Source organism: Dipodomys merriami, unplaced genomic scaffold, assembly GCF_024711535.1.
Source record: "Dipodomys merriami isolate MVZ:Mamm:240054 unplaced genomic scaffold, mDipMer1.0.p SCAF_90, whole genome shotgun sequence".
NCBI lineage: Eukaryota > Metazoa > Chordata > Mammalia > Rodentia > Heteromyidae > Dipodomys > Dipodomys merriami.
Genome location: NW_027206513.1, coordinates 2899651 through 2921324, shown reverse-complemented (window position 1 = coordinate 2921324; position 21674 = coordinate 2899651). Strand labels below are relative to the sequence as shown.

Below are 21674 nucleotides of genomic sequence, written 5' to 3'. Positions count from 1 at the left end.
TGCTGGCTGGAGCCTGTGGAAGTGGAAGCAAGATAGCTTCTCTGTCAAAATCCATCTAAGCCTGAAGTGGTGCTCAAGTGGTAGGGCACTAGCCTTAAGCTGAAGAGCTGAGGGACAGCGCCCAGACCCAGAGTTCAGCCCCCATGACTGACCAAAAAAAAAGGCTGGGAAGGTGGCTCAGTGGTAGAGTGCTTGCCTGGCATGCATGAGACCCTGGGTTTGATGCCTCAACACCACATAAGCAGAAAAAAGCCAGAAATGGTGCTGTGGCTCAAGTGGTAAGGTGCTAGCCTTGAGCTGAAGAGCTGAGGGACAGCACCCAGGCCCAGAGTTCAGGCCCCACAACCGACAAAAAATAAAAATAAATAAATAAAATAAAAATCCTATCTAAAAGACAGAATGTTTTATTTTCTATTGCAGTCCTAGACTCTAATATGATTCATAATTTAACAAGTGGGACAGTGTCAGTCTCCTTCATCTTTGGGGACACACATCTTTTTTGGGTCCGGTCGTGGGGCCTGAACTCTGGGCCTGGGCACTGTCCTTCAGCTCTTCAGCTCAAGGCTAGCGCTCTACCACTTGAGCCACAGCGCCACTTCCGGCTTTTTTCTTTTTTCTTTTTTTTTTGCTTATGTGGTGCTGAGGAATCGAACCCAGGGACTCTGGCATTCAAGGCAAGCACTCTACCACTGAGCCACCTTCCCAGCCCGGGGACACACATCTTAATGGCTACCTACACCACTCCATTCCATGTGGATGGTGTGCAGAGAGAATCCATCAAACACTAAGTGACTATGAAGAGCCAGGAAAATGGAGATGAAGCCCACAAAAGGGCACGTTTTGTTCATCTGAGCATCTCCCAGCGCAGAGCAAGGTTCTCCTCGCCATTCTTTCTGGTGTACTTAAGAAACCCTTTCCTTGTACCCCAGTTCCAGCTCTACTGTGTCTTGGATGCTTCTCTGATCATGTCTGCCTTAGGGAGCCCATAAACTTCACTGTTTCCACAGACTCCGATCATTCAACTAGAGGATCTCTCCAGCGCTTGTTAGTTTTGTGTTGAACTCATGGTATCTGCCACCCACCTAAGCATACTTGCACATGGAGAAATGACTAAGTCCCCTTGCTAGTTACAGTCCTGTTCTCCCCGCCTGGCACTCCCCCCACACCGGGGTTGTGGGGCTTAAACTCTGGGCCTGGGTGCTGTTCAGCTCAAAGTGAGCGCTCTACCACTTGAGCCACAGCGTCACTTTCAGTTTTCTGGTGGTTCATTGGAGATAAAGAGTCTCACGGACTTTCTGCCCCGGCTGGCTTTGAACTGCGATCCTCAGATGTCAGCCTTCTAAGTAGCTAGGATGACAGGCATGAGCCACCAGCGCCCGGCTCCCGGTCCTGTAAGAGGACTGTCTCCGTTCTATTCCTCCTGACATCAGTTAAAAGGTCTGTGTTTGAGCTGCTGCAGAGGTTGAGGGTCCTGGTTCAAAGTTAGCCCAGGCATCAAATCCAAGGGATTCCTATCTCCAATTAATCAGAAATGGTACTAGATTTTAAAGGAAAAGCTAAGGGACAGCACCCAGGCCTTGAGATCAAGCCCTAGTACCAGTTCAAAAAAACAACAACAACAAATAAGTAGACAGAAAGATAGATAGAGAGGTCTGTGCTTGAACATTGCAGGGCAGCTGTCAGAAGTGTACAACCAACTTCCCACCTGATCAACCCAGTGACACTGAGGCTTACTGAGCACAAGCAGGGGCGCCATTGACCTCAATGAGCCAAACCTTCAGCTCCTCATCTACCATGAAGTCGAAGCCAAAGAGTTGGAAACTCTGGTAAGGGAGGTGTCTGGTGCTGATGGCTGGCTCTATGCTCATGAGGCAGCTCCTGTGAGAGAAAGGAGAGAGCTCAGAGAGTGGGATGGTAGAGGCAGTCAAGATATGTTCAGAAGATTTTATTAGGTGCATAAAAGTTAGATTCAGCTTAATTCTCTTTTAAAACGTATTACCAGTTGGGTGCGGTGGCTTGCACCTATAATCCGAGCTACTCAGGGGACTGAGGTCTGAGGATTGTAGTTCAAAGCCAATCCAGGTGGGAAAGTCCATAAGACTCTTATCTCCAATTAACCACCAAAAAACCACACCAGCTTTTGGCTGGAGGTATCTCTCAAGTGGTAGAGCACTAATCTTGAGCAAAGGAAGCTCAAGGACAGCTCTCAGGACTAGCTCTCAAGCCCCAGGATTGGTACAAAAAAAAACAAAAAAACCCCATCTTTATCATCAATAGATCACTCAAGAGAATGCTACTTATTTATTTTTGTCGGTCATGGGGCCTGAACTCTGGGCCTGGGTGCTGCCCCTCAGATCTTTTAGCTCAAGGCCACAGTGCCACTTCCAGCTTTTTCTGCTTATGTGGTGCTGAAGATTTGAACCCAGGGCCTCACGCATGCAAGTCAAGCATTCTACCACTGAGCCACCTTCCCAGCCCAAGAATGCTACTTATGAAGCAAGAAGCCCACAAATATTCAAGGTTACAAGACAAAGGCTCCCTGGGCAAATAGCATGGAGTCACCAAGGCCCCTAGAAATGTAGATTCTCCCAACATTGGTTTATAACAATTGAAACAATTTCCTATAGTCCAGCCATGTAAAAACGGGACTACCTACCATCTGGTGAAGAGAATAATTTGTACAGAGAATACTGTTATCATTAATTTCTTTCAGGAGCTCTAGTTCTTTTACCAAATTATTGCTAATTAAAAGATTCAAGAGCCATGTACTGGGTAGGTGGCTCATCCCTGGAATCCTAGCTACTCAGAAGGCTGAGACTTAAGGATCAAAGTTTGAAGCCAGCCCCAGCAGACAAATCTGAGAAACTTTTATCTATAGTTAGCCAGCAGAAAGCCAGAAATGGAGCTGTAGCTCAAGTGGTACAGTGCCATCTTTGAATTAAAAAGCCATGTGAAAACAAAAAGCCCTGAGTTCAAGCCTCAGTAACAGCACGCACACATGCACGCACACATGTGCGTGCACACACACACCACACACACATTCAATAACCACACAGATTAAAACAAAATATTGAAATACAGCATAGAATTGTCATTAATATTGATTACTGTTTGGAAAAAATTGAAGGATTTCAGTGACACAAAAAGCAGATCAAAGGGGCTGGGAAGGTGGCTCAGTGGTAGAGCGCTTGCCTTGCATGCTCAAGGCCCTGGGTTCGATTCCTCAGCACCATGTAAGCAAAAATAAAAAGCCGGAAGTGGAGCTGTGGCTCAAGTGGTAGAGCGCTAGCCTTGAGCTGAAGAGCTCAGGGACAGCGCCCAGGCCCAGAGTTCAAGGCCCCACGACCGGACCCAAAAAAAAAAACAAAAACAAAAACAAAACAAAAAAAAAAAGCAGATCAAAGTGAATCTCAAAAATGTTATAAATAAGGGGCTGGGAAGGTGGATCAGTGGTAGAGCACTTGCCTTCCATGCATGAGGCCCTAGGTTTGATTCCTCAGCACCACATAAGCAGAAAAAGCTGAAAGTGGTGCTTTGGTTCAAGTGGTAGAGCGCTACCCTTGAGCTGAAGAGCTGAGGGACAGCGCCCAGGCCCAGAGTTCAGGCACCACAACTGACAAGAAAAAAAAAAAAGTTATAAATAAGTACATGAGATTTGAAGTTAGGTCAGAATCTTGGACAACGTTTTAACCTTTCTAAACCAAATTCTATTTTCCTTACTTACATAGTTGGGGTAAAAATAGAACCTACTGGTAGTGTTGAAATTGTTCACTGAGATAACTGCATAAGAAACTGAGCACAAGTCCTGGTTACTAGGAAGCACTCAATAATGTTGGCTTATTTTTTAATTTATGATGCCAATATCAGGGTTTGAATAAAAAGCTTTATACACCAATTGGCTTTCTTGTTCATAGCTGGTGCTCTACCACTTGAGCCCTACCTTCAGCTTTTTGCTGGATAATATATATATATATATATATATTTTTTTTATAAAAGTATAAAAATTGTGCATTTACTCATATTTTACTTACATATTTTTATTACACATTTATGTGTTTGTTTATAAATAACCAATTAATTTTTTTTCAGGCAAGGGGGAAATAGCATTTCCCCCTTCCTAGCATTTGCTAGGAAGGTACTATACCACTTGAGCCACACCCTTATCCTTTTTTGCTCTGATTGTTTTTGAGGCAAGGTCTCACTTTTTGCCCAGGCCAGCCGGGATCATGATCCTCCTGTGTTCTATTTCTCACAGGAGGTGGGATGACTGGTGTATGCCACCACACCCTAGCTGTTTAGATAACTAACTCTAAAATGTCTTATTTTTGAACTTACTCCCAAATTCCCTTCTCTATACGTTTTCCCCCAAATTCTGATCTCCTCTTCTTTTTTCCTCCAAGAGGAAAAAGTTTTTACATATTTGTGCTTTGTTCAGTTTTGAGATAGAGTCTTGTCCTGTAGCCCAGGCTGGCAGGCTCTTATTCTGTGCCCAAGCTGGTCTTGAACTTGCAATCCTTTTGCCCTAATGGGACTACCACAAATACAAATTGATTAAATATATAAGAACCAATCTAGTGAAAACTTCCCCCATACTAGTATATCACACATCACATTAAAAAAAATATCCTACCATCTGAGCATTCCAGCACATACCAGTTAGTGTGACTAACTGAAGTTATCAGTCTGACCACAGGGATCCTCTGTAATCAGAAGACTACAACTTATATCTCTAATTAACAGAAAACCAAATCAACTTGGGAAATACAATACAGTGAAATACCATGTAAAAAAATCTTGGAGGAGGGATAAGAAAGGATACTGGGGGACAAGAAATGAATATGATCAAAATATGCTATATACATGTACAGAAAGTCACGACAAATTATCACTTTGTACAACAAAATGCTAATAAACTGGACATGTTGGTGCCTACCTGTAATCTCAGGACTCAAGAGGCTAAGGCAGGGGAATTATGAGTTTATGGCCAACTTGGGCCACACATAAGACCCTGTCAAATAAACAAAGAACATAAAAAGAAAAAAAAGATACACTAATAAGAATTTTAAATCTTGTCACTGTTTTATAAGAATATCCTTAAATGTTTTCATTAAAATACCATTTAAATATTATAATTAATAAAAGTATGGCCGGGTGCTGGTGGCTCACACCTGTAATCCCAGCTACTCAGAAGGCTGACATCTGAGGATTGTGGTTCAAAGCCAGCCCTGGCAGGAAACTCCGTGAGACTCTTATCTCCAATAAAACCACCAGAAAACCAGAAGTAGCACTGTGGCTAAAGTGGTAGAGTGCTGGTCTTGAGCTGAAGAGCTGGGGGACAGTGCCCAGGACCAAAGTTTAAGACCCATGACCGACAAAAAAGAAAAGGAGGATTAGAGGCATGGCTCAGTTGGTAAAGCGGTAGACAATTAGTCAAATTGTCAGGTACTGAGTTTGAGTTCTGGTCTCATACCAAAAAATAAAAAATAAAAATACAGCCCAGGCTCACACTTGTAATTCCAGCTACTCTGGAGGTGAAGACCAGGAGGATCATGGTTTAAGGCCAGCTCTGGCAAAATGTTTGTGAGACTCCCATCTCAATTACTAAGCTGGTTGTGGTGAGACACATCTGTGGTCTCAGCTATAAGAGAGGTACAGGTGGGAGAACTGTAGTTTGAGGCTAGCCTGGGCAAAAATATAAGACCCTACATGAAAAATAACTAAAGCTGAAAAATAACTAAAGGCTGAAGGATGGGCTCAGCAGAATGCTGTCTAGCAAGCAAAATCTCCTGAATTCAAACCCCATTACTGCCAAAATAAAGTACAAAAGTTTAATATATGATGAAGGAATGCTTGAGGGTAAAGGGAAAAAGAGAGAAGACACCAAGAGAGAAGGATAAAAAGTGAAAGCAGCATCACTGACATACAGAGGAAAAACCCTGAACCAGAACCAAATCAAATCTAAATATGGGCATTTGGGATAGATAATCCACTGTGGGAGCTTTCTCCTCATCAGAAGTTTCACAGAGCACATCTTTTTGGAGGCTTGACTAGGGAGTAAGGGGAGGGTGGCTGAGAAAAGCAAACTGGAGGGCTTGTGAGGAGCATTTCTAGTTATCAAAAGACAACGCTGCCTGCAGCACTGCATACCAACCAGAAGAGGGCGTCCCAGAGACAATACGGTATTTGCCCTACAGTGGGTATCCATGAACAAGCACATTTTGTTTACCTGGTGTGAGAATGCAATAATCCCTGAGTTTTCTGCTAGATTCTATGTAAAAAATATTGAGGAGCTGGGCACCAGTGACTCACCTGTGTAATCTTAGCTATACAGGAGGCTGAGATTTGAGGATCAGAAGCCAGTCAGAGCAAGAAAGTTTATGATACTCTTATCTTCAATTAACTATCAAAAGAGCCAAAAGAGGAGCTGAAGCTCAAGTGATAGAGTGCTATCCTTGAGCAAAAAAAGCTCAGAGGCAGCGCCTAGACATTAGCTCAAGTCCCAGGACCAGCACCTGTCCTAGTGACGGGATGACCAATGGAGCAGACAGGGGTCACAGTGATCATCAGACCCACTCACACACAGCCACAAGGCTCAGAGCAGCAGTAGGTGGGGTAGTCTCAGGCAAAGATGGTCTTGGGTCCAGAGATACTCTTGTGGAAAAGCGTAGACATGACACATAATTCTAGACAGATTGTAAGCCTTACATGTAAGAAATCAAATCAGCTGGGCACCATGAGTCATGCCTGTAATCCTAGCTACTCAGAGGACTGAAATCTGAGAATTGGAATTTGAAGCCAAACGAGGCAGAAAAGTCATGACATTTTTTTTGTTGTTGTTGGTCATGGGGCTTAAATTCTGGATCTGAGTGCTGTCCCTCAGCTCTTCAGCTCAAGGCTAAAACTCTACCACTTGAGCCACAGTGTCACTTTTTTCTAGTGGTTAATTAGAGATAAGACTCTCATGGTCTTTCCTGCTCCAGCTGGCTTTGAACCGAGATCCTCAGATGTTAGCCTCCTGAGTAACTAGGATTACAGGTGTGAGCCACCGGCGCCTGGCTTGTTGTGACATTCTCATTTCCAACTAACTACCAAAAAGCTAGAAATGGAGGTATAACTCAAGTGGTTGAGCAAAAAAGCCCAGCAAGGTCAAGCCCCAGAGCTGGCACAAAACAAATAAACTATAGATTATAGAAGGGGAAAACTGGAACGTCCCACAGTAGAAGATTATATGGCAAGTAAAAAGGACAAGTAATTAGGATCTGAGGATTGTGATTCAAAGCTAGCTTGGGCAGGAAAGTCCATGAGACTCTTATCTCCAATCAACTACCAAAAAGTTAGAAGTGGAGCTATGGGCTCAAATGATAAAGTGCTATCCCTGAGTAAAAAGCTAAGGGACAGCACCCAGACCAAGTTCAAGCCCCAGAAGTGACATCAAAAGGAGAGGGGGAATCACTACTGTGGGCAACTATACATATATATATACACACACACACATATATATATATGTGTGTGTGTGTGTATGTATGTATATATATATGTCATCTACAAAAGCTGGACATAAAAAAAGCTGGTCACATGCCATGTACTGGTGGCTCTCACCTGTAATCCTAGCTACTCAGGAGGCTGAGATCTGAGGATCACAGTTCAAAGTCAGCCTGGGCAGAAAATTCCGTGAGACTCTTATCTTCAATAAACCACCAGAAAACCAGAAGTGGTACTGTGGCTTAAGTGGTAGAGCTCTCACCTTAAGCTAAAGAGCTCAGGAACAGTACCCAGGCCAGAGTTGAAGCCCACGACCACTGTACTCCCCCCACCCCCCCACCAAAAAAAAAAAAGCTGGTCATAGACAAAAGCTGGACAGGGCTGGGAATGTGGCTTAGCGGTAGAGTGCTTGGAAGCCCTGGGTTCAATTCCTCAGTACCAAATAAACAGAAAAAGCTGGAAGTGGTGTTGTGGCTAAAGGTTGAGCGCTAGCCTTGATCACAGAGAGGCTCAGGGACAGTGCCCAGGCCCTGAGTTCAAGCCCCAGGACTACACAAAATTAAAAAAAAAATCTGGACATAAAATTAGGATGATGGTATAATTTCATCATGTGCAGTTTAAGAACACACAAAAAGGAATGTGTGAGAGAGAAGTCAGAATTGACTGTCTTCAGCATGAAATACATATTTTGAGGGTTTCAAAGGAGTCTGGGAATGCTACTAATGTTTTACTTCTTGACAAGAATCATGGTTACATGAGTGTATACTTAGACACTCACAATTTAGTACATTTTATATACATTATAGTTTATTCTAAAAATTCTCAACTGGATTTAGTAGACTGCAACAAATGAATCCTAACACCAAAAACTATTGCTAACTTGGGTGCTAATGGCTCATACCTGTAATCCAGGATCCAGGCAGAAAGTGAGACCCTATTTCAAAATAACCAGCACAAAAAAAAAAAAAAAAAAAAAAGACTATGAGCAGGGCTCTGTGTGCAGTGTCTGCCTAACAAGTGTGAGGCCAATTTCAAATCCTAGTATAACCCCGCCCCACCAAACCCTACTGCTAGGCCTATTAAGAAATGGAAGCACTGGAAGTGTGGCCCAAGTGGTAGAATACTAGCTGTGAGCAAGAAAGCAGAGAGAGAATGCAAAGTCCTGAGTTTAAGCCCTGGTACCAGCACATATGCATAAAAGAAATTAAAAATAAAAGGGGGCAAAGAATAGTAAAAGACTAGGCTCAGGATGTGGCTGAATAATAGAGTGCTTACCTAGCAAGCAAGTTCAAATCTCAGTACTGCCAAAAATGGAACAGGAGAAGAAATAGGGTGCGGGGGGGATGAAGAGGGAGATAGGGGAATGTTAAAACAAACATTTGGCTGATTTGGCCACTAAGGCTCAGTTTACTGGATTCAGTAAGTTGTCACACAAGGACATTAAAGAATTACCAGTAATATGTTCAAGAGAATTAAAACCTATGAAAAAAAGAAATGGAAATTTTAGAACCCCCAAAAAATAATAGGCTGGATGTAGCAGCTCCTGCCTGTTACTCCAACTACTTAGAAGGCAGAAAGCAGGAAGATCTCAGTTCAATGTTGGCCCCAGGAAAAGCCATGGAGATTCCATCTCAACAAGCATTAATATGGTGGTTCGTTGTAGCCTCAGCTACACTTGAACAGGGAGAAGGATGGTCAGAGGTTGACTTCAGGAAAAGCCCACAGACTCTATCTCAAGAAACAACTGAAGTAGATGTGGCTCAAATGGTAGAGTCTTTGCCTAGTACGCAGGAGGCCCTGGATTCAAACCTTGGAACTGGAAAACAAAATGCATAACCAAAATCAAGTTCTGGGACTATGGTTCAAGTGGTAGAATGCTTCCAAGCAAAAACAAGTTTTCAATTCAAACATCAGTAGCATCAAAAGTGTGTAGAGGAGCATTATTAAAAGGGGATGAGTACACTTGCTTAGTTACTGCACACACACACACACACACACACACACACACAAAAGAAATTAAAGGGGATAACAATAAAGAAATCATTCCTAGACAAATGACAAGAAACACAAGAAAGAAACAGGAACAAAATAAAAGATTAACGTGTATGGGGAAATCCAAAAGAATATTAAATATGCATAATAACAAAAATAAGTCTGAAGTGCAGTCAAGTAGTAGAGCACTTGCCTAGCATATGCAAGATCCTAGGTCCAATCCAAGGACAGACAGACAGATGGAAAGAAGGAAGAAAGGAAGGAAGGAAAGAAGGAAGGAAGGAAGAAAGGAGGGAGGGGCGGAGGGAAGACTGAAATCTCTAGAGTTCTAGAAAAGCAAAACAGAAATGGCACCTTAGTAAATACAACAGAATATTTTCTTCTTTTATTAATTTTATTTTTATCTTTTGACTGGCACTGAAGCTTTGACTTGCTTATTACTGGCTAGCTCTCCACCACTTGAGCCATGAATTCCAGCCTGACTTTTTGCTGGTTATTTGGAGACTGACTCTGTCAGACTCAATATGCAAAAAACCTTATCCTTAAGATTCACTCACTCTTCCCCTCTATGGATGTCAGTGTATTGCATTTATATGCATTAAAATTTATACCACTTTTTTAGTTATCAATAGTTATATATTTCCATATGTATGATCAATTATCAGGTTAGATTTAATAAAATGACTGATATACTAGACATAAGAAAGCCACTTTGAAAATAAGAGGAGATGGGCTGGGAATGTGGCTTAGTGGTAGAGTTGAAGCCCTAAGCTGGATTCCTCAGTACCACATAAACAGAAAAAGCTGGAAATTGTGCTATGGCTCAAGTGGTACAGTGCTAGACTTGAGCAAAAGAAGCTCAAGGACAGTGCCCAGGCCCTGGGTTCAGGCACCAGGACAGGCAAAAAAAAGAAAGAAAGTAAGAAAATAAGAGTAGAGTTAGGACTAGTGGATCATGTCTATAAAACTAGCTACTTAGGGGGGGAGGGGGGTATGATTGGGTGGGGGGGAGGGGGGAGGCTGGGAAGGGATGTGAAGGGTAAACAAAGGAGGAGGCAATGCTTGGTAAGAAATGTATGCATTATCCTGCCAATGTAATTGTAACCCCTCTGTACAGTATGTTCTCAAATAAAATAAAATTAAATTAAAAAAAAAACTAGCTACTTAGAAGACTAAGATATGATAATCTGCATTCAAATCCAGCCCACGCAGACAAATCTTTAAGATTCTTATCTCCAATTAACCAGCAATAAGCAGGGAATAGCTGGGCACAGGTGGCTCATGCCTGTAATCCTAGCTACTCAGTTGACTGAGATCTGAGGATTGCGGTTCAAAGCCAAATTGGGCAGGAAAGTCCTGAGATTCTTATCTCTAATTAAGCACCCAAAAAATGTCATGGCTCACGTGGTACAATGCCAGCTCAAGCCCCAGGACAGGCACACACACACACACACACACACACACACACACACGCACGCACGCACGCACGCACGCACGCACGCACGCACGCACGCACACACACACACACACACACACACACACAAAATGCCTCCCACAAAAAAAAAAAAAAAAAGCGAAACAAAACCAAAATAAAACAAAGAAAAGGCCCAAACCAGATATAGCCACTCAACAGAAAATTAAAATTAAACTTTAATGGACTAATATAAAAAGCAAAACAAAATCCAACCACTAGAAACCTATTTTAAATATATAACATAACATATCAGATATAGAGAATAATTAAAAAATAAAGGAATGTGGGAAGGCAATGGCACTGTTCAAAAGGAAATGTACTCATTACCTTAGTTATGTAACTGTAACCCCTCTGTACAACACCTTTACAATAAAATCTAAAAAAGACGGAATGTGAAGAGACACACCATGGAAACACTTACCAAAAGTTGGAGTGGCTATATTAAAATCAGACAAAATAGACTAAAAAGTCATAAATACTCCTAAAGATAAAAACAAATTACATACTGATAAAATGTTTGTTCCCCAAAGAAGAGATAATAATCTTAAATATATATTCACCTAGCAATAAATCCTCAAAACATATAAACAAAAACTAATGAAACTGAAACAAATTCATAATTGTAGTTGGAGACTTCAGTTTTTCATTGCAGGAATGAAAAAAACAAGTCAAAGAGAAAACCATCAAGGTTCTAAAAGACTCAAACATTATCAACCATGTAGACCTAATTGACAGAGAACACGGTTAAACTATCACAGGATGGGCCTTGTTTCCAGTGCAAGTGGAATATTCACTAAGAGCCATGACACAAACTATAATGATTTTTTTTTTTGGGGGGGGCCCGGTCGTTGGGCCTGAACTCTGGGCCTGGGCGCTGTCCCTCAGCTCTTCAGCTCAAGACTAGCACTCTACCACTTGAGCCACAGTGCCACTTCCGGCTTTTTTTTCCTTCTGCTTATGTGGTGCTGAGGAATCGAACCCAGGACCTCATGCATGCAAGGCGAGCACTACCACTGAGCCACCTTCCCAGCCCACTATAATTATTTTTTAAAATGAAATAATATAAAGTATGTCTGTATGTCTATAGTGAAATTACTCAGAAACCCCAAAATATCAGATCATTAAGCAAAAAAAATGAAGCCCTTAGAGATGAGACCATTTAATTTTTTTTTTGGATGGGGTCCAGTCATGGGGCCTGAACTCTGGGCCTGGGCGCTGTCCCTCAGCTCTTCAGCTCAAGGCTAGCGCTCTACCACTTGAGCCACAGCGCAACTTCCAGCTTTTTTCTATTTGCTTATGTGGTGCTGAGGAATCGAACCCAGGGCCTCATGCATGTAAGGCAAGCGCTCTACCACTGAGCCACCTTCCCAGCCCCCGAGACCATTTAATTTTTGTTGTTGTTATTGTTGTTGATTGTGGGGCTTGAACTCAGGGCATGAGTGCTGTTCCTGAGCTTCTGTGCTCAAGGCTAGCACTCTGCCACTTTGAACCACAGCTCCACTTCTAGTTTCTTGGTGGTTAATTGGAAATAAGAATCTCACAAACTTTCCTGCCCCGGTTGGCTTTGAACTGGGATCCTTAGTTCTTAGCTTCCTGAGTTGCTAGGATTACAGACGTGAAACAACCAGTACCCAGCTGAAAGTGGTAGAAAGCTCGCCTTGAGCTGAAGAGCTGAGAGAAAGGCCCAGAGTTCAAACCCCATGCGTGACAAAAGAAAATTTAAAAGAAAAAAGAAATAAGAAAAAGAACAAATTAAATCTCCCCAAAGAGCATAAGAAAATATCAAAGATCATACAAAGCAACGAAACTGGAAACAAGAGAAAAAAAAGATAAGAGAAAATGAATAAAGCCAAAAATCTGGTTTTAAAATAAATATTTAAAGTCAGATTTTGGTGGCTCATACCTATAATCTTAGCTATGTAAGAGGCTGAGACCTAGAAGATCATGGTCTGAAGCCAGCTTGAGCAGAAAATATGCAAGACTCTAGGTCCAATTAATCAGAAAAATGTCAGACTGGAGGTGTGGCTCAACTGGTAGAATGCCAACCATGAGCAAGAAAGTCAAGCAAGCTGGGCACCTGGCTCACATTTATAATCTTAGCTACTCAGCAGGCTAAGATGTGAAGATCGTGGTTAGAAGCCAGCCCAGGGAGGAAAGTCCAAGAGACTCATCTCCATGTAATTACCAAAAAGCCAGAAATGGAGCTGTGACTCAAGTGGTAGAGTGCTAGCCTTGAACACAAAGCTGAGGGATAGTACCCAGGCCCTGAATTTAAGCTCCAGAACTGGCACAAAAAGAGAGAGGGCTGGGTAGGTAGCTCAGTGGTAGAGCGCTTGCCTTGCATGAATGAGGCCCTGGGTTCGATTCCTCAGCACCACATAAGCAAAAAGAAAAACGCCAGAAGTGGCGCTATGGCTCAAGTGGTAGAGCGCTAGCCTTGAGCTGAAGAGCTGAGGGACAGCGCCCAGACCCAGAGTTCAGGCCCTGCGACCAGACCCCCCCCCCCAAAAAAAAAAAAGAAAGAAAGAGAGAGAGAGAGAGAGAGAGACAGACACACACAGAGAGAGAAAGAGACAGACAGACAGACAGAGACAGACACAGAGAGACAGACAGAGAAAAGTCAAGCAAGAACATTAGGCCTTATGTTAAACCCCTCATTCCAACACCAAAAATAAATAAATAGCTGGGTGCTGGTGGCTCATGCCTGTAATTCTAGCTACTCGAGAGCTGAGATCTGAGGATCAAGGTTAAAAGCCATCCTGTCCAAGAAACTCTTTTTTCCAATTAACCAGTAAAAAGTGGAGCTGTAGCTTAAGTGATACAGTACTAGCCTTGAGCAAAACAGCTCAATGACAATGCTCAGGCCCTGAATTCAAGCCCTAGTACCAACACAAAAATTAATTAATTTATTAATTGCTGGGTGCCAGTGGCTCATAACTGTAATCCTAGCTACTCAGGAGGCTGAGGTCTGAGGATAAGGATTTGAAGGCAGCTGGGGCAGGAAAATCCATGAGATTTTTATCTCTGATTAATGATCAAAAAACTGGAAGCAGAAGCATGGCTAGCCCTGAGCACAAAAGCTCTGGGACAGTAACTGGCCCTAAGTTCAAGCCCCAGGACTGCCACCAAAACAAATTACTTATAACCCTATAGTCTATCTACTCAAATAAAATAGAGAGGAAATATAAATTATCAATAACTGACAAGAAGTGACATCATTATAGATCCTTCTAGATATTATATTGAGAATAACAAAATATTCCAAATACTTTTGCCCATAAATTAGACAACATAAGTGGAACAATTCCTTGAAAGTCATAAACTTTAAGAAGCCAAAAGAGAGGTTACAAGTAAGTTTACCTTATGATATGTTTGATTTGTAGCAAGATACTATTTTCCAAGGTAATGTTCAAAGCACTTGTGAGGTACTGATTGAACTCCTCGAAGAACATTTCATTCCCTTCTTCATACTTTCCATAGTTCTTTGAGTACTCTTTTTGAATGCAGTGATTGGTCAAGTGGCAGGTCTTGTCTTGGAAATTATCAACATGATATGGTTCTGAAGCTGTCCGAAGCACACCTTCTCTATAGAGGTAGATATTATACTGATGGTCTACCAACACCCAGCTTCTGTAATTTAACAAACACACTGGTTTATAATATAGTATAGGGTATGTGTGTGTGTGTGTGTTATACTAATCCTCACAGGCTGAGTTTTTGGGGGACTAGGGAGAATAGAGGAAGGAGGTAATTTTTTTTGGGGGGGGGCAGTCATGGGGCTTGAACTCTGGGCCTGAGCACTGTCCCTCAGCTCTTCAGCTCAAGGCTAGTGTTCTACCACTTGAGCTACAGCACCACTTCCAGTTTTCTGGTGGTTTATTGGAGATCAGAGTCTCACGGACTTTCCTGTGTGGACTGGCTTTGAACCGTGATCCTCAGTTCTCAGCCTCCTGAGTAGCTAGGATTACAGGTGTGAGCCACTTGCGCCTGGCTCAGGAGGTAATTTTAAAGTTATATATGGTCAGGTAAAAGTGGGTTTTCACCACACGGAGGTAAACAAACATTTCACCATACATAATAATAAGACCTGAACCCATTAAAATAAATATAGCATTTTGAAGAAACTTGATATGGTTTTGAGGTTAACTTACAGTGCCTCCATTGGTCATGTTTGCTTTTCAGGATCTTAAGAGGAAAAATGTATACCCTGAATCTTATCTGACATAGGACTGATATTTAAGAAGCAAAATGTCTTTATGAGAGCATCAAGGAGGGCATCTTGATGAGGAGGTGACAGCAATGCCCAGGGCAAGCTGAGAAGAGAGTGCTTTGCTTCGGAAAGCATCATATAACCCAGTCTAGCATGGTTGCTCACATCTGTAATCCCAGCTACTCAGCAGGTGGTAATCAGAAAGATTGTAGGTTTTTGCCCTGTGTGTGTGTGTGTATGTCTTTTTGTGTGTGTATCAGTCCTGGGATTTGAACTTAGGGTCTGGGCACTGTCTTTGAGATTTTTTGCTCAAGGCTAGTACTCTACCACCTAAACCAGAACTCCACTTTCAGTTTTTTGGTAGTTATTTGGAGATAAGATTCTAACAGATTTTCTTCAAGCTGGCTTCAAACCACAGTTTTTGTATCTAGTCTCTTGAGTGCTTGGCAGAAGAATGTAATCTGAGGATAGTCAAGACAGAAAGTTAGCAAGATCTCATCTCATCTGAGGATAGTCAAGACAGAAAGTTAGCAAGATCTCATCTCAACCATTACGTGGGACATAGTGGTTTCATGCCTGTGATCCCAATCATATGGGAGGTCAGAGGATGGCAGCCTGAGGCCTGCCTGGGCAAAAACGTAGAAGACTTTCTCACAAAAGAATGTATTAAGAAGAGCCAGGTACAGGTGGCTCACACCTGTATCCTAGCTACTCAGGAGGCTGAGATCTGAGAATTGTGGTTCGAAGCCAGCCTGGGCAGGAAAGGCCCTGAGCTCTTATCTTCAATTAATCACGAAAAAGTCACAAGTGGAGCTGTGGCTAGCCGTGAGAAAAAAAGCTCAGGAATAGCATCCAGGCCCTGAGTTTAGGCCCCAGGACCTGCACACACACACATAAATATTATAAAAGAAAATTCATAATCTTGGTTACATCTTCTAGAGAGAAGAGAGGAAACACTGAAATGGAAACAGAAAATAAGGTGCAGGAACTCAGGTCTGCTCAGCTGTCCTCAGATGTGGTAACATCTTAAACACAGGCAGCCAGATCCTCACATCTGGGTCCTCTGCTGGCCACGTACCCTGAGCATTGTTTTCAGATGAATAAAAGCTCAGCACAGGGCACTGAAGGATTACCGAATATCAAACTTGCGGTGACCCGGCTCGAGGAGCAGAGGGCGCTCAAGGTATTTCTGGATCACATGTACTTGGCCCTGGTTGTCTATGAAATCCAGAAGTTCTGATGCCTCCGAGGAGATGAGGATGCCTTCACCTAACAGAACAAAAGCAAAACAGAAACTAGTCCAGTTCTTCCCACCAGGAAAATCCCTCTGCAATGCCAGAAAGGAAAGGGAGAGCAGAAGAAACCCAAGAAGGCTTTCAGTGGCCTGTATACTCCCATCTTCCTCCCTCCTGGCTCCACATGGAGCTTCTGGGGCTATTAAAGCCTCTCCTCCACAGAAGATTCTTGATGCTATCTGGACAGGCCCCATCCATGAAATTTCAGCTTTATAGATACTGTTAAATGTTACTCTATTATTGGGCACTAGCTACAATAAAGATTATATACAGCCTAACAGTCTTGTAGAAATCATCTGGAGGTTAGAATATAAATACAAATACAAATATAAATACAATATATGTAATATAATATACATACAATATGTAAATATACATACAATATATGTAATATAATATAAAATATTATAATATTTTATATATAATATATATAATATAAAATATAAATACAAATATAAATACAAATATACAAGTATGTTCCCTGGAGCATTGCAATAAACTCTCTCTCTCTCTCTCTCTCTCTCTCTCTATGTATGTATGTATGTATTGGGCTGGGAAGGTGGCTCAGTGGTAGAGTGCTTGCCTTGCATGCATGAGGCCCTGGGTTCGATTCCTCAGCACCACATAAGCAAAAAGAAGCCGGAAGTGGCGCTGTGGCTCAAGTGGTAGAGCACTAGCCTTGAGCTGAAGAGCTGAGGGACAGTGCCGAGGCCCAGAGTTCAGGCCCCACGACCGGACCCCCCCCCCCAAAGAAAAGAAAAGAAAAGGAAAACTCAGTACATTCAAAACATCCATTAACACTAAATAATGGAAGCTGGATCGTGGTGGCTTATGCCTGTAATCCTAGCTATTCAGGAGGCTGAATTCTGAGGATCATCGTTCAAAGCTAGCCTGGACAGGAAAATCCAGTGGGACTTTTTTTTGGCAGTCATAGTGCTTGAACTATGGGCCTGGGCGCTGTTCCTCAGCTCTTCAGCTCAAGGCTAGTGCTCTACCACTTGAGCCACAGCGCCACTTCCAGTTTTCTGAGTGGTTTATTGAAGAGTCTCAAGGACTTTCCTGCCTGGGCTGACTTTGAACAGTGATCCTCAGATCTCAGCCTCCTGAGTAGCTAGGATTACAGGCGTGAGCCACCAGCACCCGACTCAGTAAGACTCCCCTCTCTACCTGACCATCAGAAAACATAAGTGGCACTGTGACTCAAAGTGGTAGAGTGCTAGCCTTGAGTCCAAAAGCTCAGGGACAGGGCTCTGAGTTCCCTGCCCCATGATAAACAAAAAGAGAGAAAGAGTGAAAGAAGAAGGAAAGAAAGAAAAAAAGGAAGGAAAGAAGAATATCACATCCTTGTTAAATAAGTTGAGATAGAACTTACAAGTAGTATTCTATGAGCCAACTGACCAGTTAGTTTGATCATTTATCTTTATCTTTTTTTTTTTTTTTTTTGGTCTGGTCGTGGGGCCTGAACTCTGGGTCTGGGCGCTGTCCCTCAGCTCTTCAGCTCAAGGCTAGCGCTCTACCACTTGAGCCACAGCGCCACTTCCGGCTTTTTTCTTTTTGCTTATGTGGTGCTGAGGAATCAAACCCAGGGCCTCAGGCATGCAAGGCAAGCGCTCTACCACTGAGCCACCTTCCCAGCCCCTGATCATTTATCTTTAAATAACTATACAGATTGTGTTCAGTTTGGGGCATTTACAAATAAATCTGCAGTTGAGTGCTGGTAGCTCATGCTTGTAATCCTAGCTACTCAGGAAGCTGAGATCCAGAGGATCATGGTTTGATGCTAGCCCAGGCAGAAAAGAAAAGTTTGTGAGAGTCCATCTCCAATCAACCAACAAAAAAACTGGGCTGAGGCCGGGTGCTGATGGCTCATGCCTGTAATCTAGCTACTCAGGAGACTGAGATCTGGGGAATGCAGTTCGGGTTTTTTTTTTTTTTTTAACTGTATTTTTTTTTGTCTTTTCTTTTTTGGTACTGGGGATCGAACCCAGGACGTTGCACTTGCTAGGCAAGCGCTTTGCCACTGAGCTACATCCCAGCCCTGGGGAATGCAGTTCGAAGCTAGCCCAGGTAGAAAAGTCCCTCTGAGACTCTTAACTCCAATAAAACTACTCAAAAAAGCTGGAAGTGGTGCTGTACCTTAGGTGGTAGAGTGCTAGCCTTGAGCACAAAGAGGCTCAGGTCTTGAGTTCAAGCTCCAGGATTGGCACACCAAAAAAAAATCTAGGCTGGAGGTATAGGTTTAGTAGGGTGCCAACCCTACATGAGCAAAAAAGCCAAAGGTGAGGCCCCAAGTTCAAGCCCATGTAGTGGTATAAAACAAAAACAAAAAACAAAGAACTTTCAAAGAACAATATCCGGGCATTTGTGGCTCATGCCTATAATCATAGCTACTCAGGAGGCTGAAATCTGAGGATTGTGGCTCAAAGCCAGCCCAGGCAGAGAAATCCATAAGACTCTTATCTCTAATTAACCATTCAAAAACCAGAAGTGGTGCTGTGGCTCAAAGTACTAGACTACTAGCCTTGAGCAAAAGCTCAGGGACAAGCCTGGCACTGGTGGCTCATGCCTGTAATCCTAGCTACTCAAGAGGCTGAGATGTGAGGATCACGGTTCAAAGCCAGCCCAGGCAGGAAAATCTGTGAGACTCTTAACTCCGATAAACCACTAGAAAACGGGAAGTGGTGCTGTGCTCAAGTGGTAGAGTGCTCGCCTTGGGCTGAAGAGCTGAGGGACAGTGTCCAGGCCCTGTTCAAGTCCCACAAACAACAACAAAAAAAAAAAAAAAAGAAAGAAAAGGAAAAGGAAAAAAAAAAAAAAGGAAAAAGCTCAGGGACAGCACCTAGGCCCTGAGTTCAAGTCTCACAACCAGCCAAAAAAAAAAGAACAATCATATACCCATTTTCATATAAATGAGTCTTGTGGATTTTTCTGCTCAGGATTAGAAAGCTAGGTGTGTACTACTGAGCCTGGTTATGAGTTGAGAAATGGTCTCACAAACTATCTGCCCCTGGGCTGGACTCAAACTGTGACACTACCATTTTCAGGCTCACAAGTAACTAGGTTTACAGATTTGAGCCACCAGTACCCAGCTAGACCTGGTTGTTTCTGAGACAGAATCTGAGTTTTTGGCCTGAGCCAGCTTGGACCACAACCCTCCTATTTATACTTCCTGCCATAAGAGGATGACAGGCATATGGTGCCATAACTAGCTTTTTTGTTGAGACAGGGATCTATGAGATCATGAACTTGTTTGCCTAGACTTGACAAGAACAGAGATCCTCCCAATCTCAGGCTTCTGCATTCTTGGGATGACGGAGTTCTTGGGATGATGGACGTGTGTGTTTGTGTGTGTGTGTGTGTGTGTGTTTGTGTGTGTATGTGTTTGTGTGTCACTGTGACAAACTGTTTAGATAGGGTCTCACAACTTTTTGCCAGAGCTGACCTTGGACTTTTTTTTGACCTTGGACTTTGATCCTCCAGATTTCCTCCAAAGTATCTAGGATTGCAGGTGTGAGCCACTGCTGCAAGCCTTCAACCTTGTTTTTCAAGATCACTTAAGGTATTAAAGAGGCTGTGATTTTCCATGTAGAAGCTCCATAGAAAACCTTGCTGAGGTCTTAATTAGAAGTATATTAAACCTGTGGACCAGTTTTGGGTGAACTGACATCTTTACTGTTTATGGAGTTCTCTAAGGCTCTCTGACCTCTTCCATACCCATTTTGTAATCGTCAGCAAATGTACATATTTTGTGGTTTCCACTTAAGATCTCATTGTCACAGAGGTAAAGTGTAAGTGGTACTGTGTTGGGATTTTGGTTTCCACATACTCATTGTTAGTCTACAGATATGGAAACTGTGTGTGTGTGTGTGTGTGTGTGTGTGTGTGTGTGTGTGTGTGTGTGTGTGTGTGTGTGTGAGCGTGTGCTGATTCTGGAGCTTGAACTCAGAGCTTAGGCAATATTTCTTAGCCTTTTCATTTAAGACACTGTTTTTTTTTTTTTTTTTTTGGGTCCGGTCATGGGGCCTGAACTCTGGGCCTGGGCACTGTCCCTCAGCTCTTCAGCTCAAAGCTAGTGCTCTACCACTTGAGCCACAGCGCCACTTCCGGCTTTTTTCTTTTTGCTTATGTGGTGCTGAGGAATCGAACCCAGGGCCTCAGGCATGCAAGGCAAGCGCTTTAACCACTGAGCCACCTTCCCAGCCCTTAAGACACTGTTTTTAAAAAAATTATTATTATTTTTTATTGTGAAAATACTGTACAGAGGGGTTACAATTACATGGGCAAGATAATGAGTACATTTCTTATCAAGCATTGTAGCCTCCTCCTTTGTTTACCCTTCCCATCCTTCCCCCCCCCCCCCGCCTCTCCCAATCCTCCCCTTCACTGCCCCCCCACCAAAGTTGTAAAGTTCGTGATGTGACCTTTCTTTATACATAAGAAAAGCCTGGTTCAATTATAGTGAACTTGTAAGATATTCACATATTCATATTCACTTCATAATTTTGAAAATATCCCATCCTGTGGGAGTAAAAAAAACCAATCACACATTTATTTACTAATGGCTAGATAGTGGGATTGTTTCTAAATCTTAATTTTACAGACAACTTAATAGCAAATGTCTTTGCTGTAGACCCTTTTATTTCTTTTTAAATATCCCCTTGGGAGCTGGGTGCTAGTGGCTCATGCCTGTAATTCTAACTACTCAGGAAGATCGTAGTTCAAAGCTAGCCCACTAGGCAGAGAAAGTTCCTTAGACTTTTATCTCCAATTAACCACCACAAGCCAGGAATAAAGCTGTGGCTCAAGTGGTAGAGCACTACCCATGAGAAAAAAAAGGTAAGGGACAGTCCTTGGACCTTGAGTTCAAGCCACAGTATCAACATAAAAAAATGGATAGTATATGAATATTTCCTTGAGTGCATTTTCAGTGTGAGATCAGGAGTCCTTTATGGCCCCTAGTCTGTCATCCCATCATCACTACCCAGAGAAGTTAGCCACAAACCTTCAGCAAAATCATCACTCTTTGTTTTCTTATCCTATAGCTGTAAATGATAAATAAAATTCATATTTACTTAGTCATTTTTGAATACTTGGTATAGCTTGTTTCCGTGGATTTTTTTTTTTGGGGGGGGGGGAGGAGAGGGTTTATAGGGCTTGAACTCTGGGCCTGGGCACTGTCCCTTAGCTCTTTAGCTCAAGGCTAGCACTCTACCACTTGAGC

General features: G+C 42.6%; 1 protein-coding gene across 3 annotated transcripts in view; it reads right to left on the bottom strand.

Moving 5' to 3' along the window:
- Ttl (tubulin tyrosine ligase) overlaps positions 1-21674 on the bottom strand; it is a 43764-nt gene that overhangs the window by 7012 nt on the left and 15078 nt on the right. The window contains exons 4-6 of one of the 3 annotated variants that reach the window (XM_070013341.1): positions 16292-16427; positions 14309-14578; positions 1706-1878 (exon numbers count right to left, since the gene is read on the bottom strand). In XM_070013341.1, coding sequence (XP_069869442.1) covers positions 1731-1878; positions 14309-14578; positions 16292-16427 — 554 coding nt within the window. In that variant the 3' untranslated portion in view covers positions 1706-1730. The remainder of the gene's footprint in view (positions 1-1705; positions 1879-14308; positions 14579-16291; positions 16428-21674) is intronic. The other 2 variants (XM_070013340.1, XM_070013342.1) reach the window with 2 other exon arrangements.